The sequence below is a fragment of the Acipenser ruthenus genome, chromosome 3 (assembly GCF_902713425.1).
Source record: "Acipenser ruthenus chromosome 3, fAciRut3.2 maternal haplotype, whole genome shotgun sequence".
Classification (NCBI taxonomy): domain Eukaryota; kingdom Metazoa; phylum Chordata; class Actinopteri; order Acipenseriformes; family Acipenseridae; genus Acipenser; species Acipenser ruthenus.
Window position 1 is genome coordinate 22,095,387 of NC_081191.1, and position 19,465 is coordinate 22,114,851.

Below are 19,465 nucleotides of genomic sequence, written 5' to 3' on the forward strand. Positions count from 1 at the left end.
GCATTGCCATTGAAGGTTATATGGCAGGGGCAGACTCCAGCTATATTGAAAGCAGCTCACATAGTGCTCCTTTCAATGAAAATTTACACCAGAGTTACTTTTCACAAACTGCCGATTTGAAATGCCAGCAAGATTTCTGGCACCCAGTGGTTAAGCAGTACAAAACAGGTAGATGATCTGATGAATCCTTGCTGTTTCATGTTATTTTGAACTATTCTATCTATACTCCAGGCTCTCGTTCACTTCAGTGAAGCAGAACTGTCAGGTTATACCTTGTTTAATGTTTGATTTCTGCTTTAACAGACAGGCAGAGAGCAGTGCTTTTTTCTTTTCTTTATGTTTTCATGCTTCGGTGGCCCTTTATGTTGTAGAGCTGTCTGAAACGGTTTGATCTTCAACTAGCCACAGCATTTTCAAAATGTGTTTTTAGTTTATATTTTTGACTGGATCGCCTCGGCTGCTTGAAAATGCTGTTGCCATGGGATAACGACCATTCTACTCCGAACCTGATTGGCTGAGTCAAGTTTATAATATAAACTAGCAGCCTTCGCTCAGGCTTATCTCAAAGTATCTCTGTGCTACTGTTGATTCATTATTATTTTACCTGTTGAAAGCTAGCTTGTTCACATCACCCTGAAACTAATAACTTGAGAGTAGAGGAGTGAGTTACTTTGTTTTTGTCACTAGAGGTCTTTTAGAATCCATATGGCAAGGTGTTAGCAGCTATAATTAACAATATTCACACGAGAGAGAAAAAAGTCTGCAGTTAAAATTCGATTTACTAACTTAAAACTATGTCACTTCAGAAATTCCGCTTAGAAGTGTTCAAAAGGGGACTTTTTTTTTTTTGAATAGTTACCACGTAAAATAATTATCTAAGCAGAAAATAAACACATGTATACCATGCCTCTGGAAATATTTGAGTAAATGTCACCATTAAACATAGGAAGTGATGTTGCTCATGTTACTTGAATGTATTCTTTTGGGGGAAAAAATATTTGCATATTTGGGTCACTGCTTGCTTTTAATTACATAAGAGCAGGTGTTATTTGCTTCATGCTAATATTGGGCTTGGCTTTTGCCAAGATAAAATGAGATAGTAGTGGTGGGGACCAACCAAGATGTAGCTTCACTGCAACATCTGCAGACAATGAAGTAAGATATGAGCCTCCAGTGCTTTTTCTCTGCCAGGTAACGTGGATTTCCTTTTTGCCCAGTGTTGATGGCTGAAATGTAATGCTAGCTCCCTAGCGCTTCAGCATGGCAACCATCTGGAATGGGCTGGTTGGGGAACTTCACAGGGGTCATCAGACGGGCACCTCCTGTCTTTGGTGTTTCATTGACTAGCCCATAACACCTCAGGAAGGCCCGACAGTGATGCTGGTGTCCCAGCACCACTGTCCTCCATCCCACACCCAATCCAACCCAGTTTACTTACCTTAGCCATCGCTTCTCTTTTGTGGTCCTCAAATTGGCCTCTTTTCTCCTCAACCAGAGCCAGTTGCCACGTCTCTCTGCCTCCTCGGATGGAGCCTTCACTATACGCCACAATCCACTTCTACTGGATAAACCCAGACTTTCCAGCCCAGCTGTTCTACCTCAGTGGCTAACTCAGCATACAGGAGTTTCTTCTTCTTGTATGTCTCATCCACGGAATCCTCCGATGGCACTGTTAGCTCCACCAGGAGAACAAGGTGTGTTGAGGCTGACTACAGGACAATGTCAGGTCGAAGGGTAGTTGTAGCAATCTCAGGTGGAAAAATAAGGCGCTGGTCTGCCTGCATTCTCCAATATTTAGCAGCCTCCAATTGTCCCAGGCGAATCTTAGTTCTAATAACCTTTTCCTGTTGGTTGCTCTCTCGGGTGGAGGAATGTTGTTCTCTGGGATGCCAGATACTGCTGATATTGGTAGCGAGCTGTTGATCTTATTATGTCATTCTTCGAGTGCTAATGCCAAGCATCACAGCAAGTGAAAGCGACCCTGGCTCACAGTCGTCTTACATCCTGTAAGAATGTGCTTCAGGGTAGCTGGTGATGAACACAAAGGTCATGCAGTGTTCTCTCCTAACCACATATTCAGGTTCTGCTGTGATGGAAGAACATCATATGTGGACCTGATAAGGAAACTGATCCTCCACTGTTCGATTGTCTACAGGTCTCGCCAGTCAATCTTACGCTGTTTCACGTTCTCCCATTTCATCCATGTTTCCTGCATAGCCTGGGACACTGCCTTGACACACCTCATCCTCTCCACCTGCTTTTGCACTTCAGTAACTACCAACTTCCTTCTTTCAGCTGGAGCTGTTTTGTGCCTCTCGGGGAGCCGAACTGAGACCAAGGCTTCCTCTTCCTTGTTGCACTTGCCCCATAATATCACTGATATGATGGGCAGCCTTTGCATCTTCCACTGCATCCTTTTGCTGCCCACTTTCTCCCAGTTCTCAGTACCAGCGCTACCTGCCTCACACACTCATCACACAATTCCATCACTGTCATTTCTGTCAATCTTTTGCCAGATCACACTGACATGTTCCAAGCATCCCTGAAAGCATGGAATTCCAACTTTCAGTATTGAGTTGTCGATCCTATGGTTCTTCAAGAGACAGGTTGACAACCTTTGTGCCACAGTGCTGAAGAACATCTTACCCTCCACATTTAACAGGGGAATTGGACAGAATTGGTCCATGTTGGTAGATTATTTTTCTTAGGCAAAAAGAAAAGGAGGAGAGGCTGCAAGAAGGAATGCAGTAGACTTTGACAACAGGCCACTCATAGGAAAAGCAGCAATCGGTACTTGGTAGACGAGCCAATGCTGGAAGCTTCTGGGATTTTGAGTTATTTTAAAGAAAATAAATGGCAATCATTTGGTGTAGATTGTTCACCGGTTTTCTTTGTTCACATATAACTATGAAAAAAATACCTTTTAAAAACCAAATACATAATACAGTAATGTGTGCATCTTTCAAATACAAAAATGTGAGATATGAGAATTAATGGAAATACTAGACATATAAGATATGATTTACTGGAATTATTGGTTAGCTTTATGTTTTTTTTAAACTGTCCTCCTTTTCCTCCTTCAGTTTCTTACTCGTGTTGTTTCTGCATCTGAGTTCTGTTGTTTTGGACTTACTTTAGTCTCTGGCAGACTTGGATTACTCTCCTCACTCCCCGCTGGACTCTCTGCACTTTCTGTCTGTAGCTCTAAGCACACTTCTTCTGTGCAGGATGCATGATCTATGCCATTCTGACTCAGGTTGTAGTGGACAGCTAAGTAAAAATAACAGGAAAACAAAAATCTACAATCAGAACAGGTAGCATAAGCAGGTAAGCTGTTACTTATTCGATAGGATGAGCATCACTGTTCTCAAATGTATTACCACTTAATTACCACTGATTTGAAGTAATCTTGGACTACCTAATGTTAAACTGGACAAGGCAGTCCAAGATTAGAGGTGATCAGGGTATGTGAAACCAGCCCCTAGTTCCTAGGGGTGGAAATCTACAGCAGCGTCTGAAAAGCCCGAGATCATTTTGCAGTCTTTGACATTTGCATCCTACAACGAGCTAACCAATAACATTAAATGTCACAGAAAAATATAAACATGACCAAATATAACACAGAGGCAGAACATTTATATCCTAAACCAAGGCATTCTGCAGAACTATCACAGCAAGTTAAGCAAGAATAAGCTATAAATCTGAATTATATGTGACCAAATTAGACACATGTAAGCAGGAACAGATCCTGGACATGCATTGTTAATGTAAAATGTCAATTTTGTGGCACTTGTGAAGTAAGATATCTGCCTATTAATGGGGTTTCTGGTGTGAAATACACATACAATAGATGTCTATAGATGTATATTACACTACACTAAAGGATGTCACTACTATATTGTATGAGTAATACTTTCAAAAAGAAGAAAAATATAACAGCCGTATTCAATTGTTGTATCTCAGGGATCTGACGTAAGTTACCTATCCATTGGGCTACTGCTAACCTTGGTCAGGAATCACACATGGTATTATTGTACAGCACATCGGCAACGTGCACTTACTGAGGCAGGTAAGTGTTGTGGGAGAAATTTGTAGTTTGTATGTACTTTGTAAATTTCTAATCTTAAACTATGAGACTTAAGATGTTAATGAAATGTGTCTTCCCCTTTCTTCCTTCCCCCTTAACATTCTTTAGATCTACTTCAATAGACTAGATATTAGTAACAGAGGGTTGTAAAGATTTAAATTGCAGAATAGTTGAGATTACCTGATGTGCTAATCTTTAGTCTTGTCTCAGACAAACAATGCTGATTCTTATCTGTTCATTAAGAATGTCTGTCCGAAAGACCAACCTACAATTTAGTTCTATAAAGGGTTAAGAAGTGTGACACCTGGTGGATATGAGGTGCCATGACTTTCTCCAATGAAATTAATTGTTACCATGAAACATGGAACGTTTAAGGGAATAGAAATTTCTAATTTCCTTATTCTAAAAGTTAACTGAAAAAGAAACCTTTACAAGGGTATAACATTAACTTATTTAACAATCTCAGGGTTTTAGATTTACTACATTTAATACAATATGTTTGTGTAGGAAATATCTACATGCAAACCAGAAGTAAAAATGTTTAATACAACATAACACTTTGGTATGATTAAAAATACAAACAATTATACTTTGACAAATAATTAAAACAAGACTTTAACTGAACTGACGATATCGTGTGCATTTTAAAACAACAACTGTGAATGTCAGAACCACTTAAACATTGATTGAGTTTATCTACAAGTTTTAAAGTAACTGTATTGCAACTTAATACTGAAGGCAATTAAAACTGCTTCCAAACTGAACTTGTAAAACAAAAATGCAATCTTTATTCCAACCTAAACAACAGACGCTGTTTATTTATTTCTTAGCAGATGAAATAATGTGCAACAGTCACTGCACATAATGTGCACGAATCCTGCATGCATGTGTACATAACCATACTTAGACCTGCTTGCTTATGAAAATATTTGTTTGAATGTTTTATTCCTGCTTGTGTCTATACTTCTGGTACCATGATTTCTAACTTTTATATTTTTTCTCCTTACTTTTGAGAGCCTTAATAAACTTAATAACTTGTATCTGTTTAGTTTCTTTTTGACTGTTATGATTCCTAAAGTAAGCATTTATGATTGCTTTAAGATACTTAAACCTATACATATTAACTTTTAATGTTAGTTTATTGACTTAATTATTTGACTGGTTAGCCTCTCTTGATATTGAAACTGGAAAGCATAATTTTATAACTTAGCCTCATATTTATGTTCATAGTCCTTTTGATATTTGAAAAATCGAATAATGGAATTGTAAATATAATTATATAAGAAATTTGTGAAGGGAGGGGGGGTGGTCTAGGATATTGAGATAGTAATGTTAAATAGTATATCTTCATAAATATGCACTACAGTATATAAGGTGGCTAGCTATGGTTCTGTATTCTTCCACTCCATATTTTGTTTGTTTATTTGTATATCTAGATAAATACAAATAAATATACAATTTATTTGTAACATGAATCAATAAGACATGCTTTATTGTGTGGCCATTTTTTGGATGTAAGTAAGATTAGTGCAAAATGATACAGTAAAGAAAATCAAACTACAGAGTGGTCTGGAGAAAAAAAAAAACAATTGGCTGTTCTTCTTCACTGCCAAACCACACCCAGTCTGCATGTTTTGTACTTCGTTGAACTCCACTGAACTTCCCTGGAACTCCCTGCTATTCTTAATGTTGACTGACTTCAGAGAAGTTAGTACTGGGAAGTCTGACGGAAGTTAAGAGCAGGAAGTTTCAGTACTATGTTGCAGAGAAGTTAGTTTGATGGACTTGCCCCCTTAGCTACTTGTTGATCTTACTGAAATCCCAACATACCACAACAAGGTGAGGCTAGAGGGCTGAAGGATATGTACAGCTTAAATTTAGACACATTTTTACATAATAAAATTGTATGTTATGTATTTACGTTCTAGTTAAACTTGGATGTTTTACTAAGGCAAACCGTCTCATTTCCAGCAATGTCCTGGAAAGATGTTGGCAATAAAAAGATTGTGTTTTTAGCAGTTTCTGATACCTGAGATAGTACCCTGTCTACTTTTTGATTCAAGTAACGGAATTGTGTTCACTCCTAATATGTAACACTACCTGTACTACCTGGTCTCTACCTGCGATTGGTAAACATGTACTTGTTTGTCTATCATCATGTAACTCTGTCAGCCAGCTGGAAAACCAGTAACCAAAGTTAAAAAGGTTCTAAAAACATGAGATCTCATGTTAAACCTTAATAAGTAAAAATAACTGTGGCTTTATATTTTCCCTAACTGTTGTGTTTTCATGCATTTATGAATGAATCATTCTTTACCAATCTTTTCGTTCCAGAGCTGATGTGGTCTGCAACTTTGGTTTGAACATTGCAATCCTTGTAAGTAGGAGACAGTGTATTCAAAAGATTTCAGTAATGTTTTACCTATAACTTGGAGTGACAGAGATCGAATGATTCTTGGTGATAGATCTCCCTCCCGACCTGTGAGGGCACTGTGTAAAAGGAACAGAGTGTCCTTAACTAAATGGCATGACAATTTATTCCTTAGGGTAGGTGGAAGTTGGTCATTTAGGAAGGGGGCGGAGCTACAGTACCCAAAACTCAATGACCCGGACAGTAAACGGCGTGGCATCCGAGGATTGGAGGAACGGATGCGCTCGTTAACCTAGGGGTCATGAGCGAGGGTATAAACAGGGGTCATAGTGTAAGTGATCTGTTCCTTAGTAAATGGTTAGTGTTTCAAACCTACAAGGAGTCTGTGTTGCAGTATTGTGAACCGTGAGTTTTGTCTTTGTGTTTGTTAGTGTTTGTTAACTGTTGTCTGTTTTTTAATAGAAAACCAGGACATCACTTTCACCCCTGCATTTCACTGAGAACTGTAATAAACCACTTGCACTTATTCACTATCATTAAGAACTGTGTTTGTGTTTTGTGTTTAGTGTTGGTGTGTAAAACTGGACTTTTGGTCAATCCCGGGGATTTACAAATACCAAGTGATACACGCCGCTGTATCACTCCATCATTATTATTTACAGGTGTTCGCCATAAGGCTCTGGACATTGTTCAATAAATCAATAAACACCCTTGCACCTGGAAATCATTGTCTGTCTGTTTGGTATCCACTCTGCACTGCACGCACCTGTATTCACTCACCACTTTGCCACACTTGGCCAAACATGCCAAACTGTATTCAGGAGATTGACACAATATCACACTCACTTGCTGTTATATTTTGTTACATAAATAAACTTGTCCTTGCATTCTATGAATATTGTAGTTGATACAACACATCCTCATATCCAGGGGTGTAGTGCTGATGGGTCGCGGGGGAGCGCCGCCCCCCCACTTCTCTTGGGCAGGGAGAGCACTGCTTCCATGCTTCACATGTAGAATATTGAACTGTTTTGCTCCTGTTGTTAATATATGGAGATATACTTGTGTATAACCTATACAAATAAGCAAAGAATACAATAACCGTAAGAAACCCTTGAGAGATAAATAATGAAAAAAGTTTGAATATAGCCTGCCTGGTCGGGAACAACAGGTGTGAATAAGAAGGGAACCTGTATTAACGCTTTAAAATTAGACGTAATAATTGGGACAGTTTTTATTTTAGACCCATATAAAAGAAATAATGTAGATAAATAATGTAGATAGATTATTTTGCAAACGGATGCACTTCTGTTTCAAAACCTCAGTCTTATTCGCTCTTAAGCGCCTGCAATAGAACAGTGAGACGAGTTGATTCTGTACCAAACCATTCAATAGACGAGAAAGGGGAGTGAGGGGGTGTTGCACATAGGATTAATAATAATAATGACAGCGTTTTAATCATGTGTGTATTAGTGTATGAAACTGGTTGTGAAAATATGTACAGTGTTTGTTTATTTATTTATCTTTACTATAAATAGCTGTAATTCTAGTTGCTTTACAATGATATCTCAATAACTGATTGTCTGAATTTGTAATCAATTGGTACACTTGTTAGCCCTTTCAAATACCGTATCTACTAGTGATAAACTGTGGTTCTGTTGAGTTTATGGGGAAACAGGGACTGCAGGAGGCGTGGTAGGGTTGCGAGAGCGGAGGGGGAGGGGGAGGGGGGAGATAATAGCGACCCCTCACTTATAAATATAGCACTATACCACTGCTCATATCCATCACAAAATAATGTTGCTAATTCCCAGGGGTGGACTCACCTGGTGCGCACAAAGTTTAAGAAAAAGTGCTACCAGCTATATGCATTTCTGAACAAAATTGTTTTTGTTGTCTGTTACCACTAGATGGTGGTAATGTACAGGAATCGTGTTTTTTTTATTTTTTTATTGTCAAGTAAATCACATTAAGGATAGCGAGGATATTTCTTTACTTAAAAAAACCCTGCATTAAATAAATTCGATTTGGCACAACAAATAATCACGGTTCATTTGTAAAGTAAATGTCCAGCCCCTGATTTTTTTTGAGTATAAGCCATTTGCCAGTCTTTCCTTAATGAAGCTGCTTAAAAAAAAAAAAAAAAAAGCAACAGCAGACATTGCCAGCGAACGATATGTCAGGTGCTGTCTTTGTAGATCTGTCAGACATGGCAGATTGAATAAAATAGCTGCTACAATTAATTTAAACAGAGCAACAATTCTAGTATTTAAAAGTTAAATTACAATAGGTTTCCTTATATTGCAGTGTGCAGGGAAATCAAAGGTGTATCTTCAGAATAAACAACGTATAATCTGTTAAACATACCATTTTAGATTTAAGCACAACCGGTCCTGCCTAGCACTGCATGTTTCTCTTTTGCTGTAAATAACATTCAAAACACTAATGAAAAACGCACTCATGGCAGCATTTGCTTTAATCTGTTGGTAATTTTAACAACAGTGCCTCAGATAAATTTAGTTAAGACCATATTTTTAACAACAATCTTAAAACCATACTTCCCTGGCTAAGGCTGTACACATTGCAGCCTGTACTTTACTGTACTGTAATGTAATCTGCCACTAGTGTTATTCAACCTGTAGAATTTTGCATTTAATCATATCCTGACGTAACTATCACTGACACTGTTATCTGCTCTGATATTGATTCGTATTTTGTAATATACTTGTACTTACTAGAACTGAAGTCACTGTATTTTATCTTGCTCTTAATTGTATTAATACTTGTACTGCGATTCTTGAAATGTATTTTTTGTTTACGAGTGTAAGTCGCCCTGGATAAGGGCGTCTGCTAATAAACAAATAATAATAATAATAATTAACCATCTATCTTTAAATACAGACTGACGTTCTGGAATCCCTAGATCTACTTTTTTCATGATGCCGATAGCTCTGTGGTTTGCATGTATTTCACAGACATACTTTTAGTTTAGTTACAGCCTAGTCCATTCTTAACTCTTAGTGAACATTGTTACCTATAAGCAGCCCTGTTTTCCATGATGTTATGCAAGAGCACTGCTGCTGCCTGGGTGTGACGGTGTCTCTTTCAGGGGAAACGCTCACCTGCCATTCACCAGCTTCAGTACAGCAAGGTGGTATTCAAGCAAAGAAAGCAACCAGCATGGAAGAGAGGGCGGTTTTATTATAAGACTTTTTAAAGATGCATTCAAAATGCACAACAATAGTATAGTAACACAGCAGAGATGAAATATAGGGAAGGAACATAGATTATAAATGTCAGACATATTAAACACATTAGAAATGAAAACAATCACAAGCTTAACCATCATTTCAGATTAGAATGTAAATGTAACTTGTCATGTCATTAAGACATGCATTTCCTAAGGCTGATTGACAATGTGCTTATCTTGGCGAGAGCCGAGTTCAAATCAGCATGAAGTTTTAACATCTACTCTCGTGTAATGGAAATCTAGATGACAGAAAATTCCAATATCACTACAAATGTCCATGTGAATTAAATACTGGGAAAATAGCATTGCCTTGGGGAACACTGCCAACAGACACATACATGCATCAATACTAATAGTGACTATCAACATGTGATAATGCTGCTTGCACTAGAGGCAAGACAAATGATTTAAAAGCACTAGAATCACTCTTTACACTAACAGCCAAGGCTAGTAACATAACATACACTCGTGTTATCCTAGTCAGACCACTCATGGGTGTTACAGGTTATTGTAGACAACTACTGTAGCAAATGATGCCATTTTCTTAAGGACGTGCTAATTTACTATAGAGGTTTTGTTCCAATTAAAGTGGTTATTGCTTTCCCACATCTTATTGTCATCTGGGACATTTGTCAGAACACAAGGGTTATTTGTTAGCCACTTATTATTAGGGTATGTATACATTGGAGAAAGCAAATTAATGTGTCAGCAAGGCTATCACTTGGTATTACAGTCCAAACATCTTTTTTTTAAAAAACAAACTACAAAGTGAAAGGGGTGCACCATTCAAAAATAAAACCAAATAAAAAACATTTGAGGATGGAGTCCATCAATCTGCTCTGAAACAGGCAGACCGCATACAGATTGAATCCAACAGGTTCAGAATAAATGGTCTCAGCTGCACAGAAGATTACAGCTTCTCTTGGGTAACATTCTGAACAGCCCATGTGGGGGTGAGGCTAGCCATTCTTTACCACTGTGGCTAAAAATAGCACATGATGCTTCTTCCTATTCACTGCTACATAGTCATGACTGGTAAAACTGGAAAGCATTCCTACACACCCAGCAGTTAAAGGCACACACAGAGGTAGGATCTACAGTAGAATTACAAGTGTAATATACATTGTATGTGTAAACAATGCATCAGCTGCAGAGTCACTTACAACAATGTCTCACTTGAAAGACGGAGCACAAGGAGGTTAAGTGACTTGCTCAGGATCACACAGTGAGCCAATGAGTGAGCCGGGATGTGAACCGGGTACCTCCTGGTTACAAGCCCTTTTCTTTAACCACTGGACCATATGAACTTCTGAATTGAGTCATCCGGTACAGGATGTATATGTTTAAGAATCAATTTCTGTAGTGTTGAGGCACAGTAGCTAGAATTGGTTGAATATTTCCATCTCCCTGGAATGCTTTTTTAGTTTCTCTCTGGTTGGTGCCCTTCTTCCCATCCTTTAAAAGACTGCTATATAAGCAAATGCACTAAAATATACTCTTAACTGCAACTGGCAATCTATAGCTTGATAAATTAGAATGTTTGATGTTTTTATTGTGATGTTTGTGACTGATGTGCACATTGTTGCTGGCTTTCCAGGACATCATTTTAAATTATTATTATTATTATTATTATTATTATTATTATTATTATTATTATTATTATTATTATTATTATTATTATTTGTTTATTTAGAAGACGCCTTTATCCAAGGCGACTTACAGAGTGTAGGGTGTGTTTACTTCATTTTTTTAAAAAAGGTCGCAGGATTCGCTTTAAAGATCTGTTTTGTATTTAAAAGGTTAAAAAAATGATTATGGGAGTAAACTCACAACAAATTTGTTCAAGACTAGATTCAATTCTTTTAGCCTGTCTGCATATTACATGCCTTTTAAACCCGGGATAATTCTGGCCACTCTTCTTTGCACTCTTTCTAGAGCAGCAATATCCTTTTTGTAGCGAGGTGACCAGAACAGAACACAATATTCTAGATGAGGTCTTACTAATGCATTGTAAAGTTTTAACATTACTTGATTTAAATTAAACACTTTTCACTATATATCCGAGCATCTTGTTGGCCTTTTTTTATAGCTTCCCCACATTGTCTAGATTAAGACATTTCCGAGTCAACATAAACTCCTAGGTCTTTTTCATAGATTCCTTCTTCAATTTCAGTATCTCCCAAATGATATTTATAATGCACATTTTTATTGCCTACCTTACACTTTTCTCTATTAAATGTCATTTGCCATGTGTCTGCCCAGTTCTGAATCCTATCTAGATGTTTTGAATGACCTTTGCTGCTGCAACAGTGTTTGCCACTCCTCCTATTTTTGTGTCGTCTGCAAATAGTGTCACCTGGCAGTATATGGCACTATTAGTGCGAAACACAGTACCCTGCCAAATAGTGTCGCCAGCACAATTGTGTCTCATTGAAGATTACAACTAAAGTAACAATGTGCAACAGATTGCATAACCATCATATTGACTTCATATTTTAATTCTGTTTTGCGTTCTTTGATTTTGATATATATATATATATATATATATATATATATATATATATATATATATATATATATATATATATATATATATATACAGTATATACATATACACACATAGCTCTGATCATCATCAGGGACTGCTGTAAAACAAAGTTGACAAAACTGGGCTGCTTTATATAAAGTGTCAACTCTTGCAATTAATTAGTCTAAATGTTCAAGTTATTTGAATGATCTTAATTAATAATTGGCCAAATTTGCAGAACTGCATTGATGGTTTGTGTGGACGGTACCTTCCTTTTCTTAATTAAAAGGGTTTCCCAAGCGACGATGCCTATTCAGTATTGCTTCTGATCAAACGCTCTTTTTTTTTAACCTGTTCTTTTAGGATTTTTTTATTTTATTTTTATACACTAGGATAATTTTAAATAACTGCTTGCAGTCTGTTTATAGTATAATTGAATTATGAACTTTACTATTGTTACCTGCAACAACCGATAGACCAGCGGCCAATGAAACATTCATTACTGTACGCTTATGAGCAGATCACATACTGAATATGACTATTCTAATAAATATTACCAATTATTTATTCATATGAAACATGACAACTTTTCATTAAGGTGTCAAACTGCTAAAGAAAAACGGCCGTCTAATCTGCTGGGTTCTGTAACAACGTTTTCAACACTGTACTTTGCTACCTTCCAAAGAGAACTTGTCAGCATATTTTCTTAAACTACTTTGTTGATTTTTGCAACAACTATTGGGTTATTTACCCTCAGTTAAAAAATGTAAAGTACTGATTCAAAATGAAAGGTGACAGTTTTTGGCAAAGATGGAGGAAAAAAATATTCTAGGCATGCGCAGATGAATTCGAACAACTGTGCATGTATCCTGACTACAAATGAGAGGGTGCGTTATTAAATTCAATTAATTTCATTGGTGCTCTGCATCGCTGAGTCGGAAGTGACATCACTTGGTGCTCATCGGTGCGGGGAATTTAACAACAGTTTGGTGAATCAACATAGCTGATAATAATAATAGAAAGACTGCTGCTGCGGCATGCAATGCTGTGGTTGTCCTGTGTGAGCTGAAAGCTTATTGGGACGAAGGTTTAGTTATCTTTAACCGACTAATTAGGAGCTAGCTTGTTGTTACATTAAAATGTAGAAAGCAGCTAGCCTGCAACTGTAAATATTTATAAATATGAATATATTAATGGATACATTTTCAAATACAGTTCGCCCACTTTTCGCAACTTTGTAACATTTGTTTGAAGTATAAAAAGACAAATAACATACACGATAAAAAAATTATAATAATCTGTTCTCTCTCTCATATTGAATTCTTGTACGTCACCAGCTCAGTCGGCTACTCTGGATAAGTTGGCAAATGTGATATTGTTTATCAATATGTTTATTAGCGTTATTATATATTTATTAAAAATACACAACTCCATCCCCATTTTCAAAAGATTTGGTGTCTCTGAATCTACAATTACATTGACAATAGTATCTCCGTACAAGACAAACTTCCACAGTAGGAGCGGCCATTTTGGTTTTGCTGCAGTTCACCGACTCTCAACCCCGGTGAATCTGCTGCTTCAGCGGTGACGCACCGGTGAATTTAACAACAGTTCGTTGAGCAACTCCAGGTGAATTTAACAACGGTTTGGTGAATCCGCTTTACATCGGTGCATGCAGTGGTGAATTTAACAACTCACCCAGACACTATTCTTCTGATGAAACTATTTGGCACCTCAGTCCTCCTCGAGTCAGTCAGGCATCAGCCCTCCTCGAGTCAGTCAGGCATCAGCCCTCCTCGAGTCAGTCAGCCATCAGTCCTCCTCGAGTCAGTCAGGCATCAGCCCTCCTCGAGTCAGTCAGGCATCAGCCCTCCTCGAGTCAGTCAGGCATCAGCCCTCCTCGAGTCAGTCAGCCATCAGTCCTCCTCGAGTCAGTCAGCCATCAGTCCTCCTCAAGTCAGTCAGCCATCAGTCCTCCTTGAGTCAGTCAGCCATCAGTCCTCCTCGAGTCAGTCAGCCGTGAGTCCTCCTCGAGTCAGTCAGGCATCAGTCCTCCTCGAGTCAGTCAGGCATCAGTCCTCCTCAAGTCAGTCAGCCATCAGTCCTCCTCGAGTCAGTCAGCCATCAGTCCTCCTCGAGTCAGTCAGCCATCAGTCCTCCTCGAGTCAGTCAGCCATCAGTCCTCCTCGAGTCAGTCAGGCATCAGTCCTCCTCGAGTCAGTCAGGCATCAGTCCTCCTCGAGTCAGTCAGGCATCAGTCCTCCTTGAGTCAGTTGTCAGGCATCAAGCATCAGTCATCCTCGTGTTTTTTTTTTTTTAATTTAGTAGTCGCCAATTAGTTTTTTGTTATTTTCTCCCCAATTTAGTAGTGTCCAATTTTTTTGTTTAGCTCAAATTACCGCTACCACCCCTGCGCTGACTCGGGGGAGGTGAAGAAGAACACACACTGTCCTCCAAAGCGCATGTTGTTAGCCGCCCACTTTTTTACATACTGCAGACTCACCATGCAGCCACCCAGAGCTACAGCGTCGGAGGACAACGCAGCCCTGGTCAGCTTACAGGCGCCCAGCCAGACCACAGGTCGGCAAAGGAATAGCCTGCACTCGAACCGGCGACATCCAGACTATAGGGCGCATCCTGCACTCTACGTGAGTGCAGGATGCACCACTCGGGAGCCCCCTTTTTTTTTTTAAGGGGAGAGTGAGGGGTTGGGCGGAGTTGTCTAAATCACCCAATAAACAAGAGCAAAAAACTTTCAATACTTCCATTGGATGACACAAATGTCAATCAATCGTTCGACAAGTAGATGATAAGAAGTTATTAAAAGATGATTGTATAATTTAAAAAAAAATATTAAAATGTAAACTAACTGCTAACAATACAGTGCAGCTGCTGATTAATCAATGCATTTTACTGTTCTTTAATATGTATATTTAATATGTATATTTTTCAGCATTTAAAAAAATACATTAAGTTACAATGTGCAATTTAATTATTTGAATTTGCTTGGATTCAAATTGTAAGTCAAATCTTCTCAGGATATGACATGATTTAGACGACTCCGCATAACCTCTCACTCTCCACTTAAAAAAAAAAAAAAAAAAAACCTCGAGGAGGACTGATGCCTGACAACTGACTCGAGGAGGACTGATGCCTGACACAGGAAGGAGTGATACCTGAGGATGAATTATTTTAAATTAATTCAACTTGCCTCGGTGTACTGCAAAAACAAACAAACAAACAAAAAAAAACAGAAAACTGGAGTTGTAAGGAGAATAAAAATTCCATTCCCCAAATGCCTAATTCCCTTCCTACAGTGTCAGAGGATAACGCAGCTCTGGGCAGCCTACAGGCAAGCCTGCAGGCGACCGACCAGTCTACAGGGGTCTCTGGTGCGCGGTGAGCCGAGGACACCCTGGCCAACCAGGGCAGCAGTGTGGAATAGTGGTTAGGGCACTGGACTCTTGACCAGAGGGTTGTGGGTTCAATCCCCAGTGGAGGACACTGCTGTTGTACCCTTGAGCAAGGTACTTTACCTAGATTGCTCCAGTAAAAACCCAACTGTATAAATGGGCAATTGTATGTAAAAATAATGTGATAACTGTATAATGTGAAATAATGTATAATGTGATATCTTGTAACAATTGTAAGTCGCCCTGGATAAGGGCGTCTGCTAAGAAATGAATAATAATAATAATAATAATAACCTTAGTGTCCCAAGTGGCTTTCCTCCTGTTCAACATCTACTGTACACACATTTACACTACATCATTATGACTTAAAAAGCAACTTGGGATGGCTATTAAACAGTGGCCTCATTACAGATGTTACACATGTCTAAACATAATAGATTAAAAAAACACCAGAGTGTAACCATTAACTTGTCCCCAGTAAGAAATACCACATAGTACCACATAGTATCTATTATACCCACTTGCAGTAGTGTGTTTCAGAGGGACAGGTCAATGGTTACACTGGTTACGACAGTAAAAAGGTTGTTAGCATTCAAATTAATGTTAAAACAAAGCATACTAGTATAATAGTACTGATAGTTCTAACGGGGCACAGTCAATTACATCGTTTTAAAAGAATTATGTTTGTTGTATAATAGTAACAAGCTTCAAATCTGTAAGTTAAACGACCAGATTCAAAGTGAAATAAAAATATTAAGTTAACCTATACATTTTGTTAATTATGAATGTATAATTATTTGGTTGGGTTAAATAGCCTTGATAGCTCCAGTCTTGTCAGCTCAAGTTACATCATGTACATTTTCTTAAAATCACTGCACCACTACCGCCCCCGCCAGACCCCCCCCCCCCCCCCATTCAATCACAAACTATATGCTTTTAAACAATAGTTTAAATCACACAATCACTACCAGTGATACATATTTAATGTCTATCCTACATTTCGTTTCTAACACTGTGGCATTTTAATATTTAAGTAGCTTCAAATGCATTATTATTATATTCCCCTTGCCTTGTTTCTTGGTGTTTATAATGATTTATTACCATTTTTTTCTAAGTCTGGTTTTACAGTTTTGAGAGACTCTGTGATTGAAATGCCTTCCTCATTCCATTGTTCAGAAAATCTTAAGCCCCTTTCGCACTGGCATGCTCTACCCAGGTCAGAACCTACCAGGGTCAGGCCCCTGTGTCATGCGGGTCGGCTACGCGATTTCACACTGCTTTTGATAAAGCAGGGTTAACCTGGGAGACACAAGTAAACCATATGCATATCAAGCAGCTTGAAGCAGCCTGTTACAGACGCATCCATCCAAACTTCTCTGGATTGAACCGTCGGCCCAAATTTTGATTAGAGCAAATGTTTCTTCATCCCTGCAGCAATCTGGCTCATGGTGTGTCTCAAGCAACAAAAATATAGCTAAACAGAATAAACAAAATTTGTGTCGGCTTACAAACGTCCATCATGCATTTTGTCTCGCTCAACCAGGGTCAAAGCATGTCAACCCGCATCCTGAGGTGGGTTACTGGGACCTGGGTCAACCCGGTTACAACCCAGGTATGTGGTTTCATACTACGTGGGATTGTGACCCGGGTAGCCAGAACCGGTAGAAGTGCCAGTGTGAAAGAGGCTTTAGTCTTTGTTTCTGTTTTGTTTATGTTTTCCAAAAGTAGTCCTAGCGGTAGGGGCACAGGCGTCTATATTCACAGAAACACACTGTAGTTGCCCTGCATCATACTTGCAGTAGATGATTAAAAGTGAAATCTTCAAGCTCATCTTTAATAGAACGTTTTTAATTTGTATAGAACAGCTAGGTTTACAGTTGTAGTGTCAACTAAAATTCTTCTGAATTTCCCATGTTCTTTTGTAGCATGTTAATGAACCCAATAACACGGCACATGCTGTTGCTAAAAACACTGTATGCTAACACTATGTTTCAAACTAAAATGTATTTAAAATCCAGGGCGCATTAAACACATATAATGCTACAGATTAGTTAATAGTCAAGATGTATTTTAATGTAAGGTCTATCTAGAGACAGTAAAGGACATACTGTGGTCTATAGCCTAATCATCACAAAAACCACGCAGACAGCACAGCTTCGGCACCTGGGATTCCTGACTCAAAATAATGTGAATGATCCTTGTTCTTTTCAAACGTCCAAAGATGCACCGCATTTTTACTGTTAAAACACTGGTAAATACATAGCACCATAGCGCAAGATAGAAAAGAATGTGTAGATACCGGTTTGTTACTATATACTAACGACAGTGGCCTATCCACGTGACAAATACATATTGTATATATTGTATACACTATATCCTTGTCCTTTACAGTATAACTTCATTGTATATACTGTGTGTGTGTGTACACACACACACACACACACACACACACACACATCAGCGGATGTATGTGACATCCACTAAGGTACAGCGTATCTCTGCCGTTTATATTTACCCTACAGAAAAGTGGTATGTCATACTGATAACAAACAAACAAAACAAAAAACAGACCTTACCTTCAACAGCCATTATATCACTATTTCTGTATTTCGTTCATTATTCGTGCACTGGAAAGACAGCTGAACTTCAACGCACTACATCTATGCCAATTGTTTTCGCTTCCAGTCATCTGCAGCCAGAGTCAATTCAACCTGCACTGCCGAACCTTGTTGTGCCAAAGGACTCTGGGAAATGTATTTATTTTTATTATCACTGTGACGTAAATAATAATTCCACCCCATGCTGTGTGCCTTAGGGTGCGTTCACGGAGATCATTGTAAGCAGATTCTGTGCAGAATCTGAACAATTTAGCCAATGATCTTCTAAGAATGATCTCCGTGAACGCACCCATTGGCTAAATTGGTCAGAATCTGCGCAGAATGATCTCCGTGAACGCATCCATAGTTTCAACGCAGTCCTCGAGGAAAGGAGTGTAGGTGACACGTACAACAGGTATGCATGTGTATCTTGCTGTCAAAAACCTGTTTGGATACATTACTAAGTAACTACAAACCCCATTCTACCACACATTCTCTTTTGCTTGTGTTACTTATAGTTAAAGTATCAAGTGTTCAGGGAGTATTCAGCTGTAGTAACATTCCATGAATTACACAAGATATTTTACATGAAAGGTTTGCTCACATAGATACTAACACAAATCGTTTTCTTATGGATGTATTTGTTTAATGCTATGTCTGGGTTTTTGTTTTAGTTACCCGCCCAGTTTAACACAACCTGGACCTTAATTGTAAACCCAGTTCAAGAAAGCTGCACGATATCATTTAAACTTTGCCTATTTTACAATTAATTAGGTCATTTGAATTTTGAAGGATCATTTCTCTCCATAAATGAAAACTTAATCTAAAGCCAAATTGCCCGAACTGTACTACCAAAACAGCGTGACAAAAAGGTGAGACTTATTTTTATTTTTGCATGGAAACCATCTTGAGATCGGTTATGTAGTGTGGACAGGGCTAAGAGTGGACTACATTTTTCACTGCTTTACTGTTAGGAGATGAAATCTTCAGACTGAGACTAGATTAAAAGTACACAGGTTGTCGTCAACTAGACTAAGGCCCAGTCCACACTAATAACCAATCTCAAGAACCGTACTCAAAAATGTTTGAATTAATCCAGCTCAAAACATCCACACTGAAATACCATTTCATGTTTAGTCGGGTTTAATACGTCCACACACTATTAGAATAGTTTGGTTACAGTTCCAGTGCAGTGAGCAGTTGGAATTAATAAGATAGTG

General features: G+C 38.4%; 1 protein-coding gene across 3 annotated transcripts in view; it reads right to left on the reverse strand.

Annotated features, from left to right (window-relative positions):
- Nucleotides 1–18,403, reverse strand: part of LOC117395008 (sterile alpha motif domain-containing protein 12-like) — an 88,057-nt gene extending 69,654 nt beyond the window's left edge. The window contains exons 1-2 of one of the 3 annotated variants that reach the window (XM_033993835.3): nucleotides 18,225–18,403; nucleotides 3,134–3,270 (exon numbers count right to left, since the gene is read on the reverse strand). In XM_033993835.3, the coding sequence (XP_033849726.1) occupies nucleotides 3,134–3,270; nucleotides 18,225–18,237 (150 nt within the window). In that variant the 5' untranslated portion in view covers nucleotides 18,238–18,403. The remainder of the gene's footprint in view (nucleotides 1–3,133; nucleotides 3,271–18,224) is intronic. The other 2 variants (XM_033993836.3, XM_059012716.1) reach the window with 2 other exon arrangements.
- Nucleotides 18,404–19,465: the final 1,062 nt, after the last annotated feature.